Here is a 23,940-nt window from a genome sequence, read left to right on the forward strand (position 1 = left end):
ATTGACTCCGAAAGTCATGCAAGTAACCTCGCTGGTATATCTTCTCCTACTGCAATAGAAGGCGAAATAGAAATGGAACTGAAACTTTTGCAACCCTGTAAAAATGAAAATCTCCTGTTCCTATGTCTGAACAAACAATTTAATAGCTTTTGGGTTGGTCTTTGGGCTTCCGACAATCCCTCCGCTCTATTCGTAATGCTGGATTTGAGCCAAAAATAGATGCCAACTGATTTTGATAAGCTAACACCATAATACTGTAATAATGAGAGTTTCTCCCTTGATTTTTGGGAACAAACCAAAGAAGGAAAACATAACAAGTGATCCGAGTAGAAGTAATCCAGAAACAATGTAATGCATATGTTATATTGGAGTAAATAAAAGTTCACTGAAGATTCTCAATTTGTTTCAGCTGTCATAAGAACTGCTGTATTACAGCGTGAAACAAGGTATTAACCAAGCCACTGTTGAGCACGACGATCCCCACTGCCACTAACAGAATGCCGAATACTGATTTTTTCAGTTGCATATTTTTGTTGAAGTCATTCAAAAACAGTCACATCAAGTTTCCCATTTACTGATTTCCCATGCTTCCTACGAGTGTGCTGTTCCCGTATAGAAGCCCAAAGTTTTTCTATTGCATCACATTGTTGAGATGCGAACCTTGCAACATTATCAAAGGCATGCTTTACCAAAATGTCTATAACCGTTTGGCACCTAAAAAGAAAATATTTGATTTCTTCAGTTGAAGTTCAATATAATTTGAGACAGAGAGAGAACAGCCATATGTAGTAGTTGCAAAAAGTCTTCTCACCAATTGAAGTATAGCATGAAGGCATAAGACTTACCATGGAGTTTTGTAGCGACGCGAAGCAATCTCTAAACAAATAATCAAGGATTCTCTTTGAGCTTTGAGGAAGCTCTTATTCTCTTCCTCCTCCTTCCGCATCTTCGCTAATGTATCCTTCTTTCCCTTTGTCCTTTCATCTTTCTTTGGTTTATTACTCATAAAAGCATCAAGTCCAAATGGATCAGACTCATCCATCTTACTTTCATCAGCTGAAGAACCTGAAGATATATCCTGTCTGTTTTCACTGTCTTCATCAGTTGTTGCTCCTTTCTCATCCTTTAGGGCTGCAGCGTCTTCTATATCATCATCCTCAGATGCAACTGGAAGACTAGTTATGGCTTCTTTCATTCGTCCAGCTGCTTTTGAGAACTGCATGAGGGTCCATAACACCATTAACACAAAAATACTTTCAGACAAGACGCAATTGCAAGTAATTGAAAAGAATAAGATAAACAAAACCAATTGAATCCCAAAACCAAGCAAAGCATAGAAGTTGATGTCAACAAGTGAAATATTCGAATCCCAGAACTCAACAAAGTTATGCAAAATCTTTCCTTGCTATTATTGAACAAACATAATTTGGTTACAACTTACAACAGTGCATCTGACCGCATCTCCAGTAACCTTCTCCAGCCACAAAATAGCAATTTTAACAACACTGACCCAAATCACACAAAAGGCATATTAAGCCAATCTCATGTCACAAATCTAGTGTTTCAAAAGTCATGGGCTAGAAAAGCTGAAAATAACATATGTTATTTCAAATAAGGGGAAAGTAACCAAAACCACGGATTTCATTCAATTAGTTAAATGGACAAAAACCTAAATTTAGCAAAGCATGCTTGAAAACACAAACTTATTGCATACATGGTACACTTCCCATTCCATGACATTTGAAGAAAATTTGCAGAAGTCATGATTCAAAAACCCTAATAATAAAGTTTAACGAAAGTGCAGTAACTACCACAAAGCTGTCATCTGTGAATAAGTCATTTGCCACCACTGCTCTAATTGTCCATGTAGCCAATTGATTCTTCTGCTTCTTAGTGAGACACTGCAAAAAGACAATATGGTAAGATGAAACCCTCAAAGGTGACATTTTCTACCAAACAACTTCATCTACATATTGAGTAGAAAATGACATACTCACATCAGCAGCATCTTGTGCTGCTGAGAACAATGCATGATAATCTGCCCGCACAGAAGGATCAGTACAAGAGCAGGTTGATGACATTGCAGCCTCAAGTATGGCAAAGAAGTGGTCACTGGTTCCTGGCTTTACACTTCCAGCCGGAATTAGCTATATGGCAAAGCTTGGAAGACTTAGCAAAGTTTGTTGGAGTCTTGATGTGTGATGCTATCTTCTGCGTGGCCTCTATCAGTTGCGTCTCTGAAGCATCCGTGGTGGTTTTAAACCTTAACCGCTTTCCTGGTGCAGTTGCCTTTTCAGGCACGGTGACTGAGAATTGCAGCAATCATTATCTTCTATTTAACAAAATTTATAAGGAAAATAACAATTTGAATTACAACACCCCACCCCCACCCAACCAAAAAAAAAAAAAAGTAATAATAGATATGTCAACATATTCTAAAAAGCACTTTCACTATTGGAAAAATGTACCATGTGAGTGGAGTTCTTGCTTCTGTAGATCCTATATAATTAAAATCCTTAAAGATTCAAAGCTCCAGAATTTTCTTTTCTCCACCTGTCTTCTCAGTTGCCAAATATGCTCCACCAAATCAATGAAAAATGCCCAAAAACATACCAGAATAAAGAAAGTGAATGCAGAACGATACCATTATGCAAGTCCGAAAATCTCCACAATCACAATTCGCTTCCTATAGTCTCCACTCAAGACCGAGAAATCAGCCAAGTTTTTTTTAACTTTTTAGTTCATAAAAATTCACCAACAAGAGGGAGAAATCTAACAAGCAGTTATATTTACGTCCTTATCCCCATCTTTCAGTGGAGCCAAACACAGTGCAATTTATATAGGGACAAAAGAAGGTAATTGCATTACCGCAAAGCCACAGAGTAACATGCGATTCACTAGCTGAAAGCACTTTTCTCGCTTTCGAGTTTGCACAAACCAATTCAATTTTCACTTCCACAAACACGAAAAGCATTAACCAAAACGCAAAACCCAAAGAATGGATTAAGGGAAGAGGGAAAAAAAAAATCAGAAATGAGATGGAAAATACGTAAATAATAGCAAGAGCTTGGAAAGTACCTTCAGGGTCTAGATTGGATTCCATAGGCTTGGAGCGCTTAAGGGCACTTTTCAAAACAAAGGCTGGAGGTGGTGGTGGCAATGGAGATGGTTCTCTGTTATTTAAAGCATTATCTTCTACTTGTTGATTTTGTAGCTGTTGATTAGAAGGACGTGGTAGCCCTTCGAATAGATTATCACCCATTTTCCTTCTCTCACCTGCAACTAAGGATTCATGGAACTCTACTACTCGAGAAAATTTACAAGACTTTCCTTTTCGGCTTTTCCTCCTCCTCCTCCATTGAGGAAGACGACGATGGTTATCTGATGGGCCAAATGGAGCCTTCTAGCCCAAAGCCTTTTATTTTGGGCTACAAATGGGCCTTGGATTCTCTATCTTTCCTCTCTCTTAATGTGATTCTCTTTTTGTTAATATTAAAAAATAATAATAAAATAAACACAAAATAACCAAAAAGTAAATTGCTTTCTAAAGGCTTCATTAAATTAGAATTATAATAAAATAATATTTTTATAATTTTATTAATAATCAATATCATTTATTATTTTTATAAATAAAAAATATTATAATATTTTTATTAATATTTATTTAATTAATAATATACTTTAAAAATATATTATATTTTTTAATTAATTCGATTATAATCTATCATCAATAAAATATTTTATTTTGATTAATTTTTTTTTATAAACAATGAAATTTCATTGAAGGATATAACCAGGGCCCAAAACCTTAAACTTGACAATTTCTCTAAATTTCAATTCCATCCAAATAATAGACCTTCAATTCTCTCTCTCTCTCTCTCTCTCTCTCTCAACGTCAAACACAGATACTATGATTTTCCTTTTGTTAATATCAAAAAATAATAATAAAATAACAAAAAAGTAAACTACTTTTTAAGAGGCATCATTAAATTATAATAAAAAAATATTAAGTTGTTGATATGATTATATATATATATATATATATATATATATATATATATTTAATAGTTTTAAATTTTAAAAAATAAAAATAATTTTTTAAAAAGACATAATTTTTTTAATCAGACAAATTTTTTGTTTTAATTTATTTTTATAAATACTTTAAATATTAAAAAATATAAAAAAATTAAAAATATTTTTCATAAAACAAACACAACTTTATTCATTAAAAATTATTTTAAAAAATATATATACAACTAAATTATTATTTATATATCTATAATTGTGAAATAAAGAATTTGACATCTAATATTAAATTGGCATCATATCATAAAAGATGCCTATTCCAAAATGAAAGCATATTAATTAATTACCATGTTAGACCAAGATAAGCAAATGCTTGAGATTTAGACTAGTAGTTAAGTATATGTACATATGTTCCTAAATTGTACTAATGCTAAATTCTCATCAAGTCAATTAATAAAATTTTAAATTTTAATTAAAATTAAATAAACTAGAAAAAAGTCTAATCAAATCAGTCATAATTAACATGATTAAATTAATTAATCAAGGGGAAAAAGGAACATATTGATATAAATTAATTTATTTAAAATCTTTATTGTTATTTTAATAAAATAATTGCATATTCTATGGTAGTTGGTGCTCCTCTAATGGTGACCACACATATAATGTTCCAAAACCTTGTGTTAATTAACAAAAACACACCCATTATAAGATTCCCCATCTTGAATTGAGAACATAACAACAAAAACGAGAATCCATCTGCTCACTACATTGAGTTTAACAAAATTTGGCTTCACCTCTATTGTTTTTTGTGCTTCCCATTTTTGTCAAAACACTTCTCTCCACTTACTAAATTTATTTTTCTTAATATTTTCATTTTATTAATTAATTTTCCTATATTGATAAGTAACAATTAACACTAAAACAAATAATAAGCAACCATTGCTAATCTATTAAACTCAATTATTAATCGATTTAGTAATTATTTCAATCAATTGTAATAAAATTGATTGCTAAATTGATTAACAAATGACCAATAAATTAATTGTTATTTTTTATTGTCATTAAATTATTTATTTATTTATTTTCATATGACTTTGATCGATACTTCAATTTGAAAGCTTATAACTTAAAAGATAATTTTAATATTTTTGAATTAAAATTTATTGGTTTTAAATGAATCACAAAGTAATTGAATGTTTATCTAATAATAAAATAAAAGGTTAAAAAAAACCATTTGACTTCGATTGAGATTACAAATCTCATAATAGCAGATATTAGCAATAGTAAGAGGTGGAGCATTCGCAAAAATCACCCTATCTAATTCTATTATTATTTTTAAAATTTAATTAATATCAAATTTGATTAAAATTTATTCTCAATTATCAGAACCTATTTTAATTATTATTACTCGAAAAATACTTGAACCCATTTAATTTTATATATTTTAATTAATAATTTTCATAAAAAATTATTTTTTATTAATAATTTATATTTAAAAATTTAATAATCTCATAAAATATTTAAATTCTTTTTTATTTAAAATAAAAAAATAAAAAAAATTATAAATATTAGTATAAAAAAATATATATTATATTTAATTAAGTATTTATATAAGTAGGGTTTAAAAAGTAATCAAATTCATTTTGAATTTGACAAATGCATTGCTTGTAAAGTGTGTGTTCGTGTATGTCCTATACATCTACCTATTGTTATTGGAAATTAAAAACTGACATTCAAAAGATACGATTGCTTGATTACAGTATTGATTTTGGAATATGTATTTAGAGAATGTTAATAAATTCTAAAATCCATTTCATCGTCCAATTGTGACAACCGTATTTTTTATTGGTATTGCAGTAGCCCTTTGATTAGGTATTGGAGCAACATTACCTATTGATAAATCCCTAGCTTTAGGTCTTTTTCAAATTGATTCAATTGTAAAATAAAATATCATGATATGTATATCTAGGGAATAGTCGCTTCAAAGTGAATTCTCCCTAGATAACATCCATTCAATTAAAATTTTGATCTATTTTGTGAATATATGGAATCCATAAAAATTCGACCCATTGTCATTCCTAATAGAGATGACTCTATTGTCATAAAACTAAAACTATTCATTGAAAGGCTAAAATCTCTATCCTTAAAAAAAAAAAAAAAAAAAAAAAAATTCTTGTTGTTGCATTGTTAAGGTTATTGAGGTTGAACTTCCAAGTGAAAGCTCAACTACCTCTTGCCTGCAAAACTGGCTAAACCTAGCTAGCTGTAATTGATGCTAACATTTTATTTTATGTTTTTTTTTAAGTGATAAGTTCAAGTCTTTACATCCCTGTTATAGAACTGTCATGCCTTGTTCACTCCATAGACTTCAACAAAACAATAATAAATATATGAGAGACTGAGTCTCAGAAATTAAGTTCATTTTTTTTTAAAGTATAAAATAATTTTCTGATTTCTCAACACTAGCCAATGGTCTTTTTTTTTTTTTAAAAAAAAAAGAAAATTATACATGTAAAGATTAAAATTGTAGCTTCCTCAAACTTTGGAGAATGTTAATGATTGGAAAAAAAGAGTTTAAAATATAATACTGGAAGAAGTAGATGTGGCAATTAAAGGATGGACAGAAAATTGAAATTGGAGAATTAAAAAAGAAATAATATAATTAATAATAAAAATCTAACCTCTCCAAGAGAGTGAATGAGAGCATGCAAAGACGGTGGATTAGTAGATCCATCATAACTAATTAATTTATCTCCTGCACTTCTTTTTGCCTTTTTGGGCATTCTTCGTAATTGCCATTTGCCAACTTTTTTTTTTCTACAGTCGGATAAGTATTTGCATTAAATATAAGCAAATTTGTACTCATTAAACTAATTTTTAAAATAAAATTAGATTTAATTTATTTTTTTACTCTTATTTTAATATTCAGTCACTTGCTTGTAAACGTTATACTTTAAATCTTTATGTCTAAACATAAAAAGTGTATTGTCCCACGTAGCTTGGGATGAGGTATTAGAGTTAATATAAGATTTACTCAAATATTTCATTGAGTTAATTTTTGAGATAAAATTAGATCCGTTATATTTTCTCTATATTTTATTATGGACTACTCTACTTCAATGTTAGTTTAACTGTAAATGTGTTTATCTGTAAATTTCATACTCCATATACTCATGTCTAGACGTGAGGGTGGTATATTATTTCATAATGATTTATGATAAATTATTTAAGTTAAATATAAGACTTGAGTACATCTTCATTTTAAATTGACTTTTAGAATGACGTTAAACCCAATAAATTTTCTTTATATTTTCTCCTCCTTTATAAAAAAAATAATAATTATTACTAACTTATTATAGCCATTTCCATTTTAATATTTTAAAAAGAGTTATTTATTAATAAAAATTCAAACATTGGTGTACTCTATAGTTAATTTGATTTTACATCATTTAATTAAATTTTTATAGTTTATCTAATAGTTATTATCAACAAAATAAAATTTATTTTATAAAAAATATAAAGTTAACATAGAAATTCTCTAATTATTAAAACATTCTTTCTTTATTAGCAAATATTCTAAAATTTCATCAATCTTTGTGGGAACAAGTAACATAAATTTATTAGACCTCATGACTCGAAATTCTGGTAAACATTATTTTAAATTATCCATGAATGGCATAAAATATTATCTCATAAATATTTAAATATTATTAAAACTTTAAAATAATGTATATATTTTTAAAAATGGCAATCATATATTCAGCCACAACGGTATAAAATACTAATTATCAGCCACCCTCAACAGACATGCTTTTTAATTTTTAATAAATTGAACTCTTAAATTAATTATTATAATAACAGAATAAATTTAGTATTCCTAAAACAACAAAATGAAATAATTTAGTTTTACTTAAAAAATAATTAGCTCTATTATAAAATTCATTTAGATTATAAAATCAAGGATATTAATATATTAGAAACATCATATCACTAGTACGAAACATTGTGTCATATTGCACTAAATGTTTTATCCCACCATAATTATATTTAAAGCAATTAATTATTTTTATAAATATAATAATAAGATGTAATCGATTTTCAATTATAATATTGATAACCCTCGTTCACATTAAATATGTTGTATTAAATTAATAAGTAAATAAATAATAAATATATAAATGAGTTTATAATGTTGTTTATTAATTAAATATTGAAATTTTAAAATATTTAATCAATATTTATTTATTAACTTCATGTGATACATATATTTATATTAACAAGATCAATAAATTTTAATTTAATTGGATATTAAATTTTGAAGAAGAGGGGAATAATAAATTATAAAAAAAATTTATAAAAAAATTTATCGCAATGAGTCTTATATGAATTTTATGATAATCAACTATCAGAGTATCCAACGAATACTGCTGTATTGTTAATGGAGCATTCTCGGGGTGTAGTGAAGAGCATCAATTGAAAAATGTCGGGACGCGAGAGAAGGACGTGCACCCTACCTTGTCAAGAGCACGCGACCCCACACTCAAAAACCCTAATTTCCATGTAGACCAAGACCATCATCTTCTCATTTCGAAATATTTTATATATACATATCATGTTGTGTGCAGAGAAAAATGCAGAGAGAAAAGAAAGAGATATCTAACATTAAACGAGAGAAAAGAACAAGAACCCACAGCTCCCCAAGGACTTAACACACCCAAAATCAAGGCAAACACACACGCATCCACGAAAACCCATCGATATCTAATAATCGAACTCAGATATTCATCTCTTCCCTTCGAATCTTTGGCCTTTTACACCTCTTTCTTTACTCCTAGGTTTAAGTTTGAACAGTTGCTTTCAACTTGCTTTTCTTGCTTCTTTCTTTTGCTTTTTCTTATGTAAAGGTAAGTTCTTTCGTCTTTTCTCTTTCTTCTTCCTTGTTTGATCCATATATTAATTTGTTCTTTCATCCTTTCTCTTTCTTCTTCCTTGTTTGATCCATATATTAATTTGTTCTTTCATCCTTTCTCTTTCTTCTTCCTTGTTTGATCCATATATTGTTTTAGTTCTTTACTAGTTGTTATTAAATGTATGGACAGGCAATTATCTTGAGCTTCACTTAAGATCCAAAGGAGAGAACAGCCTTCCTACCTAGCTATATATCGAGTTTCTTGTGGTAGGTTGGTGTTTGTTTACAGCCATGGCGAACAGGTGGTGGGCCGGGCAGGTGGGTCTACCCGGAATGGATCACACATCAACAAACTCATCATCTCCTATGAAGAAACCAGATCTAGGTATTTCCATGTCCAACAGCAATAGAGAACCAACCGAAAGCGGCAGGAGAGAAGAGGAGCAAGAAGAAGAAAGAGAAAACAGCGATGAGCCTAAAGAAGGAGCCATAGACATCGCCACGCGCCGTCCTAGGGGTCGCCCAGCAGGATCCAAGAACAAACCTAAACCACCCATTTTTGTTACCAGAGATAGCCCTAATGCTCTCAAAAGTCATGTAATGGAGATAGCTAATGGGTCTGATGTAGCTGAGAGTTTAGCTTGCTTTGCAAGAAAGAGGCAAAGAGGTGTTTGTGTCCTCAGCGGAAGCGGTATGGTTACTAATGTAACCCTTAAGCAACCATCTGCGCCAGGAGCAGTCATGGCACTACATGGAAGGTTTGAGATTTTGTCACTGACCGGAGCTTTCTTACCGGGACCAGCGCCACCAGGAGCGACGGGATTGACTATATATTTAGCCGGAGGGCAAGGGCAAGTGGTGGGAGGTAGTGTGATGGGACCATTGGTGGCGTCAGGACCGGTTATGCTGATTGCAGCAACGTTTTCGAATGCTACTTATGAGAGGTTGCCGCTGGAGGAAGAAGAGGAGGAGGGTGGGGTTGGTAGAGGCCAAGGGCAGCTAGACGGTGGTAGTGGGGGAATGGGGGATCCGGCTGCTGCATCAACGGCAGTGTTTAATAATTTACCTCCAAATTTGCTGCCAAATGGCGGACAATTGAATCTTGAGGGATATGGATGGCCTCATGGCAGGCCACCCTATTAGAAGAAGATTGAGGGAAGAGAAGGATTCGTCTCATCTTCTGGCCTATGTTGGAAATTAGTGAGAGATAATGAATCAAGTTAGTGATGAATAAAAGAGACTCAAAGGTCTGTATCTTGTATATTTTTCTTGGTATGTGACTGTGGCCTTAATTTCACTTGAATTTGGAGCACCAAGTATTTCTTCTTCTTCTTCTTTTTCTTCTTCTTCTTCTTCTTCTTTATATTGTGAACTTAAAGAATAATTACTCAGACGTATGCTCCTTGATTCTTAAAGAAGACTGGCTCTATTGGATTGTGTTGTAGGAATTTTTTTTTTTTAATTTACATCATACCATATATGCTAGGTTTATTTCTATGTATAGCTCTGCAGATCCTAATAATTAAACTTCTAAAAACAAAAAAAAAAAAAAAAAAAAAAGAAGAAAAGGATTTGTAGCTAATGGCCTTGCAAGGCAAATGTTTAGGATTTATTCTTCAATTCTCTCTGAGCACTGCTTTTTCTGTTTTGATTTTTGATAATCTACAATCTTTTCATCTTAAAAGTTTGTGGTATAGCTATTCAATCTTTCCAATTTCATAATTGATTTTCAGTCATATAATGAGTCATCATATGCCATCGCTAGTTGCATGTTCTAGCTGAGTAGTTTGGCAAACGAACAGTAGTAATTAAGAAAAATGGATGCAATTATTGCATTTACAGAAGGAGCTTATATATATATATATATATATATATATATATATATATATATATATATATAAGTACAGAAGGAGCCGTTGATTTAATTAGTTGCATATAAGGTCCATCAAAGAAATATGAATATATATTGATTTCATATAAAATATTACTCATCTAAAAATATATATATATTTTCTTAATCTAAAGTCCTACAGTGACAGAAATATAACTTAATTTTTAAAAATTAATAATTTTATCTCTGAATTTTGATAATCAACATTTAAATTTTTTCATTCAAAATTCTCACTAAAACACTTAATAATATTTCTTAAAAATATGTTCTTTCTTTTCACCTATTTTTTTAGTAACCAAATAGAAAATTACAAACAAATAAAACCTAGCCATGGACCACATCAGCCTTTCACCTTGGCTTCCTCAGCTTTCCCTTCCCATTTCCTCCTCTATCACCTTAATCACCGTTTCAAACTTCTCCTTCGCAAAATCACTGCCTTAATCACTTCGATCTGAAAGCCATTTTAAATTTGTGCAGCTAGAAAAAAGTGACTAGTCGCAAAACCACAGCAACTGAAATTAGAGCTTCACAAGAACTGACCAGGACACATGCATCAGGAAGCTCTTACAGCCTCTTCACCAAAGATGATTCACTCCTATTCTATTCTAACAGCCACAATTCCACCGTCACCAGCACCTGAGTTACTATCTCTATCATCCCTGAAATGACCAACATTGATACAGTAACATCCTGGTGAATTGGCCAAACCACCATCGCAGATTTGGCCAACACGTGCCTTAACTGAACCACACCCTAAATTGCACATTATTTCCATAATCTTTCTACTTCTCTAAACTTCATTTCACCTTGTTCCTAGAGATTTATCAATTTGGAATTGATTCACAAGTACAATGATGCACACAAAGATGACGGAGGCCGTGATTAGGAAGAAGTTAAGGATGGTAAGCATGAAGAACATGCTGATTCTCTAAGACGACCTCCATCTTTGTGGCTTCTGAGCTGTCCCATGTACCCGTCGAATCCCCAATAAGGGATAAATTGCCATGGTTATCTTCCTTGCTGCTTCTAGTGCTTTCTCCTATAGAATGTATCAATTGGTTCAAGGCAACAAGATCCTCAGGTAGGAGCTTAGCATGTTTATAATAGTACCATGATAGAAAAAAATTGGCACATAATCAAACCTTTAAAAATAAATAACATCTAATACAAGAATCAATCCAAAATTTAAAGATAACCAAAGCAAAAGCTGTAGAATATGAAAATACATGACCATATATAAAGTTGTAAATCATAAATTAAGTAGTAAATAATTAAAAGACCTAAACTAATTAGGAATAAAATTTAAAAGACCTAATTTAAATAGAAATAATGTTTTAGAAGCCCTAAATTCAATAGGAAATAAATCAGAGCTAATTAGGAACGTAAACATATCAGAAATTTAAATTGTGGCTAAAATAGGATTGAAAATCGAATTTTCTCAAAACAGGTCGAAAAAGTCACAACCTGGCTGTGCAAAACTAGAAATCTCATAGCTTGATTGTGAGATTTTCTCAAAAACCTGATGACAAGGCTAATTCATCTCACACCTTAGCTGTGAGATCTTGCGGGAGGCATACATCTGGGTGTGAGATTTTTAGATCTCCTTTCAGAATCCGATTATTCATGTTATGTCCCACATCATTCCATGTCATTGATTTTTGCTTTTTAACAGTTTTTAATTTGTGAATTTAGTTTGATTCTGATATCAGAATTGAAAATGGGTAGAATTTTGCTTGTTATAACTGTAACTACCCTCATCGAGTTAAAGATTATTAGGGTTTGGCATTTTAAAATAATGAAAATCAACATTAATATTTGGTTGTTAAAGGGTGAAGGGATTTATCTATGGGTTATTAAGGGTATTAAAGGGTTAATAAGGGAAAGAAAAACGAAAAGGAGAAGAATGAACATGAGCTTTAGGGATTAAATGGTTTAAGGATTAATTTCTGAATTATTAAGAGTATTTTTGAGAATAAATACTATTTTCATTCTTTTGAGCAGCTTTAAATTATTGACCTAACAGATTTATTGGACAGAGGAACTTATTTGTTTGATGGAATCGAAACACATTGACTAAACAATTGGCTTTTAAAAATTAAGGCACATATATGTTAATCATGACATAATACAGGGATTAAAATAATAATTTATCATATGTGTGTGTGTAGAGAGAGAGAAAGAGAGAGAACGTGAAGGAAGCCCAAAGGCGGAAAGTGAGGGGGAAAAGGCATTATCACCTGGATAGTGCATTGCAGGTGCTGTGCATAGAAAACAAATTCCTAGCCAGTGGAAACAATGGTAAATGCTTTAATCTGCCGTGAACACTGGTTGGCAGGGGTGATGGGTACTGGTGGAGGTGGGTGAAGGTGGCAACTATATATATATATATATATATATATATATATAAAAGACCAATGCATACATCATGCGCAATTTTCTTGTGAATTAATTATTAATAATTCTTTGACAGTTGAATTCTTGGAAACTAGTTGAAAACAAGGATTTGCAGAGCTATGGGCCTATGGCTTCAAGTATTTAAGGATCCATTTCTATACATTTGATGAAGGATAATTTGTTAATTTGCAAGCTTAATTATAAAAAATTTATGCAATTGCATCCAAGTTAGGCTCTTCAAATATTACATTTCTCAGTGAAACTAGTGGATGCAAGCTCATTCTACTGGTTATTACATACTATATAAGTTTCCCTTTTCCTTACATGAGCTGTTAATGAATTCCAGAAGCTGCATATGTTTAATTTCATTGATCTCTTTAAATAATTGACAGCAGCTTTTAAGTTTACTTACCTGAAATAATGAGGTTAGGAGAAACATACCTTGAAGATAAAAGCTGATGAGAAATTAAGGTGATTGATGTGGGATTTTTAAGGTAAATTAAATAGTTGAGAAAGGTAATAATAAGCATATCATACACAACAACTGTTCTCTTAATTAAGCACTTCAATTCTAAGCCCCACTTCTCAAACAAATCTAGCTAATACTAAGTATCAAACAAATCTTGCAGAAGATGATAAGATGATCAATAAGTCTTCTGAAACATCAAAATACAGGCAGCTTACCATGGGTGGCTAAATCAGCACAATATAAGTTTCTGGCTTAGTACAATGTTCTTACAAAAGATGTTTTGTATACACTCAAATCCAAGAGTTCATAGCAACACATAGGACCCTCTTCACATGGATTCACATGCCATTGATAATGAACCCTAATTTATTATTCTATATATATATGACCTAGTAACTTGCATACAACATTCTATTGGTAAAAGCAGCAGTGCTCTTGGAGCCCACCTAGGGTTTGATAATTAAATCTATCTGATCAGCTCATTAAAATAATCTCCAAATTGCTTCCTTTTTTCTCAGCGTTAGTTAAATTCTATTTTTAAAGTCTAATTTTACCAACGTTTCCCAGCCCCTTAATTACTTTGTTTTGAAAGTCTAACAATAAGACAATATTATATAATTTGAAAAGGAATCAACAAAGCAAGCATTACTGAAAATGTGGACCACCAGATAAAGCCTAAATTATATATAATAACAATAAAGTAATCAATATAATTAATTAGTTTAATAAAAAATGATAATGGGGAATCATGCATCAGCAATGGAACTTTACCCTTAATTTTTAAAAAATTATAAAAAAAATATATATTTTCTGCTCGCACTTGCCGTGCAGTCTACGTTGTTTTATGCTCCAATTTCCTTCTAGAAATGGTCTAATTTTATTTAATGCACAACTTAATTAATTAATAATTATTGACTGGTTCATATGTATAATTAATCTAATGATCTAAATGAACATTTTTATCAGCTACGCGACAATTAATCTTCTTGAAGGGGACATTAAAAATATATATATATTAGATTTATTATGAATAGGTGTGTTAGTTAAACTAATCAAGATTAATTTATAGATCCAAAGGAAGATTAGTCAAAAGAACAAACTCATTGCATTTCGATGGATCTAATTAAGTTTTGTTAGCTGATCATGCATATATGAATAAAGAATAATTAATTGAGGACCCTATGCTCCAATTTGTCATTACACAGATAGCACTGATTGTTGTTGATATTTCTATCTCACTTCATCTTAGCAATCACATCAAGAACATGAGCTTAATAGCTGGTCAAATTATTAAGTAATTTATACATGCATACTTGCCAAATTACAAGAGGCAATTTGTGATCATTAATTAATTTAGGTCTATTAATTAATTAAGAGCAGGAAATTAATATAAATGAAGATTTGGCTTACAAAATACTAATTAATAAAAAGAAATTTTGAAGATTAAATTAAACCTAGAATAAAAATATATACCAATGACATTTCCAAAAATGGATTGATATTATTTAAATTGTAATTAAATTAAATTAAAATTAAACTGAGTAAGAAGAAACAGACAAGTGTGGGGGTGGATTAATAAAATCAGTGTGCGAATTCCTAGAGGGTAATTGGGAACCACCTTTTGACTTTATGATGGCGCGATGCGAGCGTTTTAGCAAAACCCCCCCAAGACCCGCCTCGGATTTGGTCGTACCTGTCCAGGCCATGGATACATGTACCCTGCACTTGGATTGGGACAAATAATTCACAATTTGGATGTGTTCGGTTTTTCATTTGAAGGTTGAATTTTGGTAATTAGAAATTGATCCAGCAGATCGTTATTAGGAATTTTGGCCACATTCAACTTGTTCAATTCTTCATTTTCATTTTCCTTTTATAACCCATTCAGCCAAACTTATCAATCAAAACTTTCACCAATTTTTGGGTCTATCAGTTTTTGGAATGACCTGTCTATAGATGTTGTAGAAAAATATAGAAAAATAATTTAAAATTAAAAATGTTATATACTATACCATATATTTTGAAAAATTCTATTTCATATTGTTATATTAAGTATAATAGATAAATAATATATAGGAAACACTAATTGAAAAAATAGAATTAGCATTTCAACTTTAATAGATGATATTGTCATTTGCTGGAATTGGCATGAGCACCGCTTCCATGGGTACAATGGCTTCCTCAGCAATCTCATTGCATTTCATGGGTGACGTTACAGTAATTTATAGCTTCTCAGGATCCTACTTAACTGGAACCAAAATTAGGTTACAATTTTTTTTTTCTTTTTTAAATCATCAACTCACCTGTCCAGGATGAAAAATCACCTTTTCCTCAATCTCAATTCACATTCATTGCAACAATCTCGCTACAACCAAACTGCAGAAAGATCCTATAAAGCAAGATAAAGATGCTTTCTTCAACAATTAATTTCACCTAACTCTTTCCACAATTCAAAATTCACTGGATAGCGTTACAAGATTATATGATGATAAGATAAAAATTTGTTGTCCAAAACTATAGGCATCATCTTAAATTGTACCTCAACAAGAGAAATCTTGTGTTCTACTTGTGGGTTTCTGGAACTTCCCATGGACCCAAACCCTTCGCATGCTCTTCTCTTTTCTGCGATTCACAGACTTAACACAACAATACTCGAGCTCAAGCTGCATGTAGTAATTGAATTTGGAGTCAGAATAAGACACAAAAGTATTTTAGAGTTCAATCACTAAACAACAACATTTATGTTTAAATTTGATCTCTTGACTTTGTTGACTAATCCTATGACTTTGTTTATAACCTAATGATAGATTTTATGCTTGTTCAAGTCAAATTATCCAGAAGGACCAGTCAACAAAATCAAGAAATAGAATAAACATTCCAATACCAAACAACTGAGAGAATCTTTTTTAGTTCCAGTTTACTTAGCAGTTAAGTTGCCAATGGTATAACAGCACATATCATATCATACAGAAATCTATATTACAATGTCAACTCTTTACAATAACCCAATATTGGAAGAAAAAATGAAGTCAGTACCTCAATGAAGCCTGCTCCCACAAAAAGATTCCTGACAGTATCTAAACAGAAAAAGTAAGATCGAGTGCCATCTGATCGCATGTACTCTCGGAACCCCACTCTTTTGTCTGCCTCAAATCGCAACATGGTCATATCATAAAGCCCTAAGTTCAATCAAACTGAACATTTGTCAGCAATTACCAAATTTGTTGACACAATGAACCAATGAAAAGGATATATATATATATATATATATATATATATATATATATATATAGTAAATTAATGGTTGTGAATTCATTACCATAGTCCCTAAATAAGAGCATGCCACCAGGCTTCAATACAGAAAAACACTCCAAGATGGCTATTGGCATTCTTTTGAGTGGCACTGCTGATAGTGTGAATATCTGGTATAAAAATGCAAGGGAAGAATCAAAGGAGTAATTCAATATTCAAATATCAATATATTTTTACATCTTATAAAAAATCTTGGAACGACTCCAGAGTCATTTCCTTATTTATTTGGTATTGATGATATAGTCCACTGAAGCAAAAGACTATGTGCAAGAAGAGCTAGGCAACATCACAGAGAAACGCAGAGAATCCAGAACTGAAAAAATTTGTGTACAGATAAAAATAGAATTGAAAATGTGCAACCTGTTAACTTCTAAAAGCAAAGTCCACAACTGCATAGAAACTGTAGCTTCATCTACATAGTTACTAAAACCACAACAAGGAGTGGAACATAGAGTCATGGAAGCACATGCCACAGGGACATTATTGAATCTTATCTTGCTATCAAGATATGTATGTCATAAACTCCACGTTTACTGCTCAGTGAGAAATTAGAATTAATGAACTCCTTGGCAGTCTGCGGATTTTGTGTTCTCAGTCAGTTACTCTATTGAGAACGTGTCTCTCCCCATCATGTTAAGAGGAATGAGTTGAACATCATAGGTCCACAACCCCAACATTAAAAGTCACCATTGAATCAAACACAGCATCCAAACCATCCAAGGAGGCTGCTGCACCCATACCATGTTCCAAAGTTCTTATATTCAGTCATGGATCACACGGCTTCTACATTTGATTGAAGTGATATTTAGTGTACAGAAATTTATGAAAGATATCATTTAGTAATTTATTTGATATGTTTTCCAGGTATATCCCAATGCCAAATGGCTCTGATGCATAGTAATTGACAATAGCCAAAGTATAAAGCATACCAAGGTAACAAAATCAACCCCGCCAACGCAACAGCCACCTTCTTTGAAGCAATATGAATCATCTGCATCAAATGGACAAGTCTCTTTAACATTTGAGAAGGAAACATAAATTCCAAAAATAAAAAATTTACCCATAATTGACTAAAATTCACATTGATTAGAAGAGAAAAGGAAATTAGAAAACCTGAGGAGAAGGAAACATAAATTCCAAAAATAAAAAATTTACCCATAATTGACTAAAATTCACATTGATCAGAAAAGAAAAGGAACTTAGAGAACCTGAGGAGAAGCATTCCTGTTGTTTTGGTGGAGGAATTAGCGGGCAAGAATCACAAAGAAACCACTTGGGAAACTCAGTGAAAGCAAAATCACAATAGAAAGGCTTAAAACGGTTTTGGACAGAGACTATATCAGTGGCATCCACAATCAGTTTGGCCTTCTCAAGCGTCTCAGTGCTACAATCACAAGCATAAACGATGATACTTTTGTTTCCACTAGCAAAACAAAAACAGAATAGTTTTCAGAAATCGAAGCCGGGCTTCAAAATCAAGGAAATCGAAAATAAGCAACAGGAAAATTAAGATGTTGGCTGAGATTACCGCAGAATTGGAACTACAGAACTTCCACTACCACAGCCAACCTCCAAGACCTTAGAGAAGTCTCCACAAGAAACCAACTCCGGAAACTCCTTCAATAAGTACCTTCTCTCCTGCACTTAGCAATTTCCCTTTTTTAATTTATGGGCAAAAAGAAACAACTATGGTATTGAAGATACAAGAAAAAATGAGAGAAAAACCTTGAAGAATTTGCCAGAAGAGTGGCGGATGTGGAACATTTGCCATGCCTTAGAATCACCGCTTTCTTCTTCTTCTTCTTCTTCTTCTTCTTCTTCTTCTTCGTGTGGTTGTGGTTGTTGATTGAAAGGAAGTAAATGGTATACATAAGAGGGATTGTTCTCTATTTCGTGTTTTAAAGATTCCCATTCGAAGTCCTTGGAGAAGTACTCTGCTTCTGCTTCTTTGTTCATTTCTTCTCTCCCGGCTCGACGGAGGAGGGCGGTGACACTGAACGAGGTGGGGTCTCTTCGTATCGTAAACTTGGGTTTATACGGCCTTGCAGCTGGAGGGCCGAAGCCCACCAAATGTATAGCGGGTAAAGAAGTCAAATAATTCAATGATTTTTTTTTTAATATTATACATTGCATGAAAATTAAAATTTTAAAAAAATTTAATTTAATTGATTTTTTATTAATTATATATTTGAAAATAGATTCATATAACTTAAACTTGCCCTCATAGATCGATTTAATTGAGATTAGATCAATATTTTCAATTGATGAACTGGTAGGAAACCAAAAGCTCAAAGGTCACAGTCCAAAAAATTCAAAATATTTTTCAGAAAACATCAAGACAATAATAAAAAAAGCCAGTCTGTATTACTTCAATGTTGCGAATCATATTCATGTTTTTTTCATTATTAGATAAGAGTTTGACAAGTTTCACATCAAGGTATAATTCATTCTATGAAGTTCTAGTCATAGAGTTCAATCAATGAAGTGGTTAGCAAAAAGTTACAGTTTACATGTTGTATACCAGTCTCCATGTTGGACCTCAATGGTGAGATGACCAAGACCCCTTGAGACATTTCAATGCAAGATTATCTAAATAACTTGCTCTCACAATCCTTCACCTGCCCTTTGCAGAACTCTACGAAGCTCGTCAGCGATCCCTCGTAAGAGAACAGGCTTTCGAATCACTCCATTCATTCCCATCTGTAGGCATTTCTCCCAAACATGATCCTCAGAACTTGCAGTCAAGGCTATAATCAATGGCAAATTACGACTTCGGAACTTTCGGATTCTCATTGCTACTTGAAAGCCATCTATTTCAGGCATCTGAAGATCCAAAATAACTACACCAAAAGAATTTTCAGAAGAACTAAGAGCACTAAGGCATTCAAACCCGGATGAAACAGCAGTCACTTCACAACCTAGCTTCTCAAGTAGCCTCTTGGTTACAGTCCTGTTTACATCATCATCATCAGCAAGTATAACCCGAAGGCCTCTGAACAGAGAATTGGAATTTGGTTGTTCTGAGGTAGTTCCAGAGGCAAATACAGCTCTTCCAAAAGGTCGGACTTGAAACCTGAGAACCAGAGTCATGCTTTGTGCAAAACCCAGAGAGTTCTGAGATATCCAGATATTACCTTGCATCATCTGCAGACATGAAATTATTTTAAGGATGACAAAACAAATCGGGTACAAACAAAGCATCATCAAGGAAAGTAATGATGAAGACTAGTCTTCAAATACTAATTTGGATAGTCCAAGGAAAAATCAAATTTCATATTTCTCACTCAAGGAAAAGGAGGTGAGGCATTTGTGTGACTTTAAACAATAAAAAATGAGAGTGAAATTGATTACTTTGAATAGCAGATGCAGAAAACAGAGCGCCTGAACGACTTATTGAATCTAATACCGAGTTAAATTTTGAACAGATTCCTTGTGGCATTTGAGGTTACTTTGATGAAAGTATGAGTTTAATTCATGTAGTGGGCATTAGTTTTTAGCTAGTCCTGGATTGTATACATGAATAATAGAATGCAAAAATATTTTTATGGTTGCATTTTAGTCTCCCTCTGACTCTAGCACAAAAATGACTTCCATTTTTTCTAACATAGAACTAGCACAAAGAGGTTGTACATGAGAGGTAATGTATCTCTCATGACAGGAAAATGGTTTCAATGCAATCCATTCATCAACACAAAAGAAACCATTCATTAAAAACAATAGGCAATGGACCATTCTTTTGAAAATTTTAATAAAAATATGGGATACAACAATATTCATCTCTAGATATCATTAAACAGAATCACAATATTTCAATCCTATGGGCTATCTTCCCTGATGAAGTTTGCAGATAGTGCAACAATCATTAAAAGCAAAGGCATCAACAAGAAGGAAAGAAATCATAGAAAACATTTCAGATTGCTCACCTGCACAAGCTTTTTGCAAATACTGAAGCTCAAGCCTTCCTTAACTTCATCACTGTTTTGCCTCCTTCCAGAAGAATGTGTGGTTGAGACTGATCCATCCAACAAAGAAGTTCCCTCCCTAATCTCGATGTCAAACTTGATGCACACATACTCCTCTGGAGCATTTGGTTTCCACATCCCCAACATTCTATCATTCTTGCCCTCACTACCACCCTCTGAGAAAACCCGAAATATAGCAGTTCCACCTCCATCATAGACATTCAATAGATATCCAACCATATGCAGAATCACTTGAAAAGTCCTCTGCTCATCCCCTATCACTAAATCAGGCAAAGAACTCTGAACATCAATTTCAAAACCAAAGTCTTTATACATACAAAAACACTTAGCAAGGCACAAAGCTTCCTTGATCATTGAATGTAAACGGAAAGGTCTCATATCTAATGAAAACCTTCCATTATCTTTTGCTGAAATCTCCATGACATCATTAATCAAAGTTGAAAGAACATTGCTGGTTTTCACCAATGTATCAATAATAATTCTCTGTTCAAAGCTCATGCTTTCATCTTGGAACATTGAAAGTAGGCCCACAATTGAGTGCATTGGCCTTCTCATTCCATGACTCATCACCTTCTGAAATGAGTTCCTTGCCTGGCTTGCCATCATAGCATTCTTCCTAGCTTGCTGCAAAGCACGATTTTGCTCACTCAGCTTCTCTCTCATTAGCTGAGATTCTTCAAGAACTGAAGCATGGGATAAAGCCACAGCCACCTGATCAGCAACAACTTCCACTATTTCCATTTCCTCACAGCTCCAAGTCCTAGAATTCATCCTTGGAATAACCAAAACCAGTATAGCATAACTAGTGTCAACTAGTTCAGGTGTGCCTCCTTTGAAATTTGAAACCCGGAGCATTGGCATCCGAATTGCTGCCACAGAACCTGCCTCCTCAGAGCCACCACCACTTGCTGCCCCCAGTGCCGAATCTGGCCTCAAGATCTTTACCCCCTTGGTATCTTTTATCTCTAACACATCTGGGTCACAGACAGGAATAGAAAGGTGATAATTTTTAGAACTTGGTCTCAACTCGTGTGTGAGATTCATCTCTGTTCTATTCTGATTTGGCATCCATACAGCACAATTATGTAAATCCAAAGTCTTAGAAAGCTCAACCAAAGTTGTATACAATATGGTATGCTTATCAAGCGACTTCCTGATTTCTCGGGTTAGCATTCTAACATGCAAGCTCGCTTCCTTCTGCTTTTTCATCATACCAACTTCTTGGTCTAATTCCAACACATTTTGCTTCAAGAAAAGCTCTCTAACTTTCCATTTGAGAAGAAGAGGAATCAAAGTCAAAAGGGTTATTGCAGTTGCACATGAAACCAAAGCAGTAAGGAATTTGGCAACGGTGAGAGACATCATCAATTGAAATGAGTGTGGCCCATAATAAGTCCATCCATTGAGCAAATGTGTCAATCCACAAAGGACTATAAATGCTATAAACTGAAGGAGGACCCATTTAAATGGAAAGTTTGAGCAGCTAAGAAAGTAAAGAAGCTCCATGGGTATTGAAAAGTAGGCTACTGCAATCAAAAAATCGCTAACCTTCTGACACTCCAGAATGCTATGCACGCTCCAAAAACCATCATCATCACAGTTACAATTAACGAATTCATTGTCAATGGCAGAGACCGAGATCATAAGACGTGAAATGAGAAAGAATAATACAGGAGCTAATGCTCTTAACATCGCAACCAACCAAACACTTGCTATTCTTGTCAAAGTTCCTCAATTTTAGAAGCCCCTTACAGACTAGAATTCACAAACAGAGAAAAATAAAATGGGGAAAACGAAATATCTAAATTGACAGCAACTACAATTAGAAAAGGATGAAAATGACAAATTAAAGATAAAGAAACGTCCACCAAAAAGGGGAGCTAAAAAGAACACACCTTGTGCCTCCCGTGTCACAAACCTACCAAAATCCAAGCTTTATCAGCCTCCAATGTCAAAACTAAATCTTTTAGATTCTTGATAAACTTAATTTCCCTCTTAAATCATCCCCAGAAAAGAGAAACCCGTTTTCTCATAAAAAGGAAATAGAAAACCATCAAAGAAACAAAACTCACCAAAAAAAATGAAAAAAAGAAAGAATCAGCCCTCTTAATTAAGAAAGAAACAGTGTAGATATTGTCTGAGCTAGCCAATAGCGATAACCCACTAAGAAGAGGAGGAGGAGAAGGAGGAGAAGAAAAGAGACATACATATGTTGAACAAGAGATCTTATACCTCCTCTCTCTCTCTCTCTCTCTCTCTCTCTCTCTCTCTCCTTCCTGTTGAAAGAGAGACAAACAAGTGTGTCTGAAAGTGCTGTTTCTCCTGAGAGAGAAGTAAGGGTTTAAGCAATGGGACCCACAGATTGTATGTGATGAGAACCTAGACGCTCCTCACCCTTTAAAATAGTATACACACAACAAGTAGGTATTTATTTATTACTGTATATACTTTTTCTTTTTATTAGAATAAAAATTATTAATTATTTTTGTGTTTTGGTTGGCATAGTTTAGTGGATATAATCAATCAGAGAAAGATCCCCTTGTAATCAAGTTGGCACTTCTTAATCCTTGCCATTTCTTTCTTCCTATTTATTGATTTCCTAAGTTTTCAAAGAATCATTTATTTCTTCTTTAAGTATGCATTTTTTTCTTTTTTCAAGATTTTCAAATTATGGTAGGTGATTTAGAAAAATTTTTTATCTCACTTTATTAATTATTTTAAAAATTAAAAAAAAATTCTTATTTATTATTATTCACAATGCATTTATCTCTTTTTAATCTTTCTATATTCTGATGATACTATATGAATGCTTTAGTTAATTATTTTTTTTTCTATAAAAATAATATTATTTAATTATTTTTTTAATTTATGTGTAAAAATCCTAAAAAATTACTGAAATGATTGAATATATATTAAAATAGCAGAAAAATTTTAAATAAAAAAATATATACAATTA

General features: G+C 32.5%; 3 protein-coding genes and 1 pseudogene across 4 annotated transcripts; 1 reads left to right on the plus strand and 3 right to left on the minus strand.

Annotated features, from left to right (window-relative positions):
* Window positions 1-333: 333 nt before the first annotated feature.
* Window positions 334-3,411, minus strand: LOC110662536 (uncharacterized; annotated as a pseudogene).
* Window positions 3,412-8,521: 5,110 nt separating this feature from the next.
* LOC110662537 (AT-hook motif nuclear-localized protein 19-like) lies at window positions 8,522-10,238 on the plus strand. The gene is made up of 2 exons (XM_021821526.2): window positions 8,522-8,930; window positions 9,126-10,238. The coding sequence occupies exon 2, from the start codon at window positions 9,227-9,229 to the stop codon at window positions 10,076-10,078; it is 852 nt and encodes a 283-aa protein (XP_021677218.2). The 5' UTR covers window positions 8,522-8,930; window positions 9,126-9,226; the 3' UTR covers window positions 10,079-10,238.
* A 5,537-nt stretch (window positions 10,239-15,775) lies between these two features.
* LOC110662541 (uncharacterized) lies at window positions 15,776-19,082 on the minus strand. 2 transcript variants are annotated; one of them, XM_021821535.2, is made up of 8 exons: window positions 18,727-19,082; window positions 18,530-18,639; window positions 18,210-18,424; window positions 17,931-17,992; window positions 17,009-17,111; window positions 16,726-16,868; window positions 16,229-16,352; window positions 15,776-16,065 (listed from the first exon to the last, which is right to left on the minus strand). In XM_021821535.2, the coding sequence occupies exons 1-7, from the start codon at window positions 18,955-18,957 to the stop codon at window positions 16,230-16,232; spliced, it is 987 nt and encodes a 328-aa protein (XP_021677227.2). In that variant the 5' UTR covers window positions 18,958-19,082; the 3' UTR covers window positions 15,776-16,065; window position 16,229. The 2 variants fall into 2 exon arrangements, with proteins under 2 accessions (XP_021677227.2, XP_021677226.2); XM_021821534.2 differs by having other exon boundaries at window positions 15,776-16,078; window positions 18,727-19,081.
* A 264-nt stretch (window positions 19,083-19,346) lies between these two features.
* Window positions 19,347-23,331, minus strand: LOC110662539 (protein EIN4). Its single transcript, XM_021821531.2, has 3 exons — window positions 22,880-23,331; window positions 20,925-22,739; window positions 19,347-20,145 (listed from the first exon to the last, which is right to left on the minus strand). Exons 2-3 carry the CDS (start codon window positions 22,674-22,676, stop codon window positions 19,606-19,608), a joined length of 2,292 nt encoding a protein of 763 aa, XP_021677223.2. The 5' UTR covers window positions 22,677-22,739; window positions 22,880-23,331; the 3' UTR covers window positions 19,347-19,605.
* Between the last annotated feature and the right edge of the window lie 609 nt (window positions 23,332-23,940).

This window comes from Hevea brasiliensis, chromosome 3 (genome assembly GCF_030052815.1).
Source record: "Hevea brasiliensis isolate MT/VB/25A 57/8 chromosome 3, ASM3005281v1, whole genome shotgun sequence".
In the NCBI taxonomy this organism is placed as follows: domain Eukaryota; kingdom Viridiplantae; phylum Streptophyta; class Magnoliopsida; order Malpighiales; family Euphorbiaceae; genus Hevea; species Hevea brasiliensis.

What these genes read in the sequence shown, in the direction of transcription:
- LOC110662537 (XM_021821526.2), top strand. Translation starts at nt 9,227, where the DNA reads ATGGCGAACAGGTGGTGGGCCGGGCAGGTGGGTCTACCCGGAATGGAT.
- LOC110662541 (XM_021821535.2), bottom strand. Translation starts at nt 18,957, where the DNA reads ATGAACAAAGAAGCAGAAGCAGAGTACTTCTCCAAGGACTTCGAATGG. An exon ending in GGGTTGATTTTGTTACCTTG is followed by an intron (nt 17,112 to 17,930) that starts GTATGCTTTATA and finishes TTTTTATACCAG; the next exon opens with ATATTCACACTATCAGCAGT. An exon ending in GCTCTTATTTAGGGACTATG is followed by an intron (nt 16,869 to 17,008) that starts GTAATGAATTCA and finishes GATTGAACTTAG; the next exon opens with GGCTTTATGATATGACCATG.
- LOC110662539 (XM_021821531.2), bottom strand. Translation starts at nt 22,676, where the DNA reads ATGTTAAGAGCATTAGCTCCTGTATTATTCTTTCTCATTTCACGTCTT. An exon ending in TTTGCAAAAAGCTTGTGCAG is followed by an intron (nt 20,146 to 20,924) that starts GTGAGCAATCTG and finishes TCATGTCTGCAG; the next exon opens with ATGATGCAAGGTAATATCTG.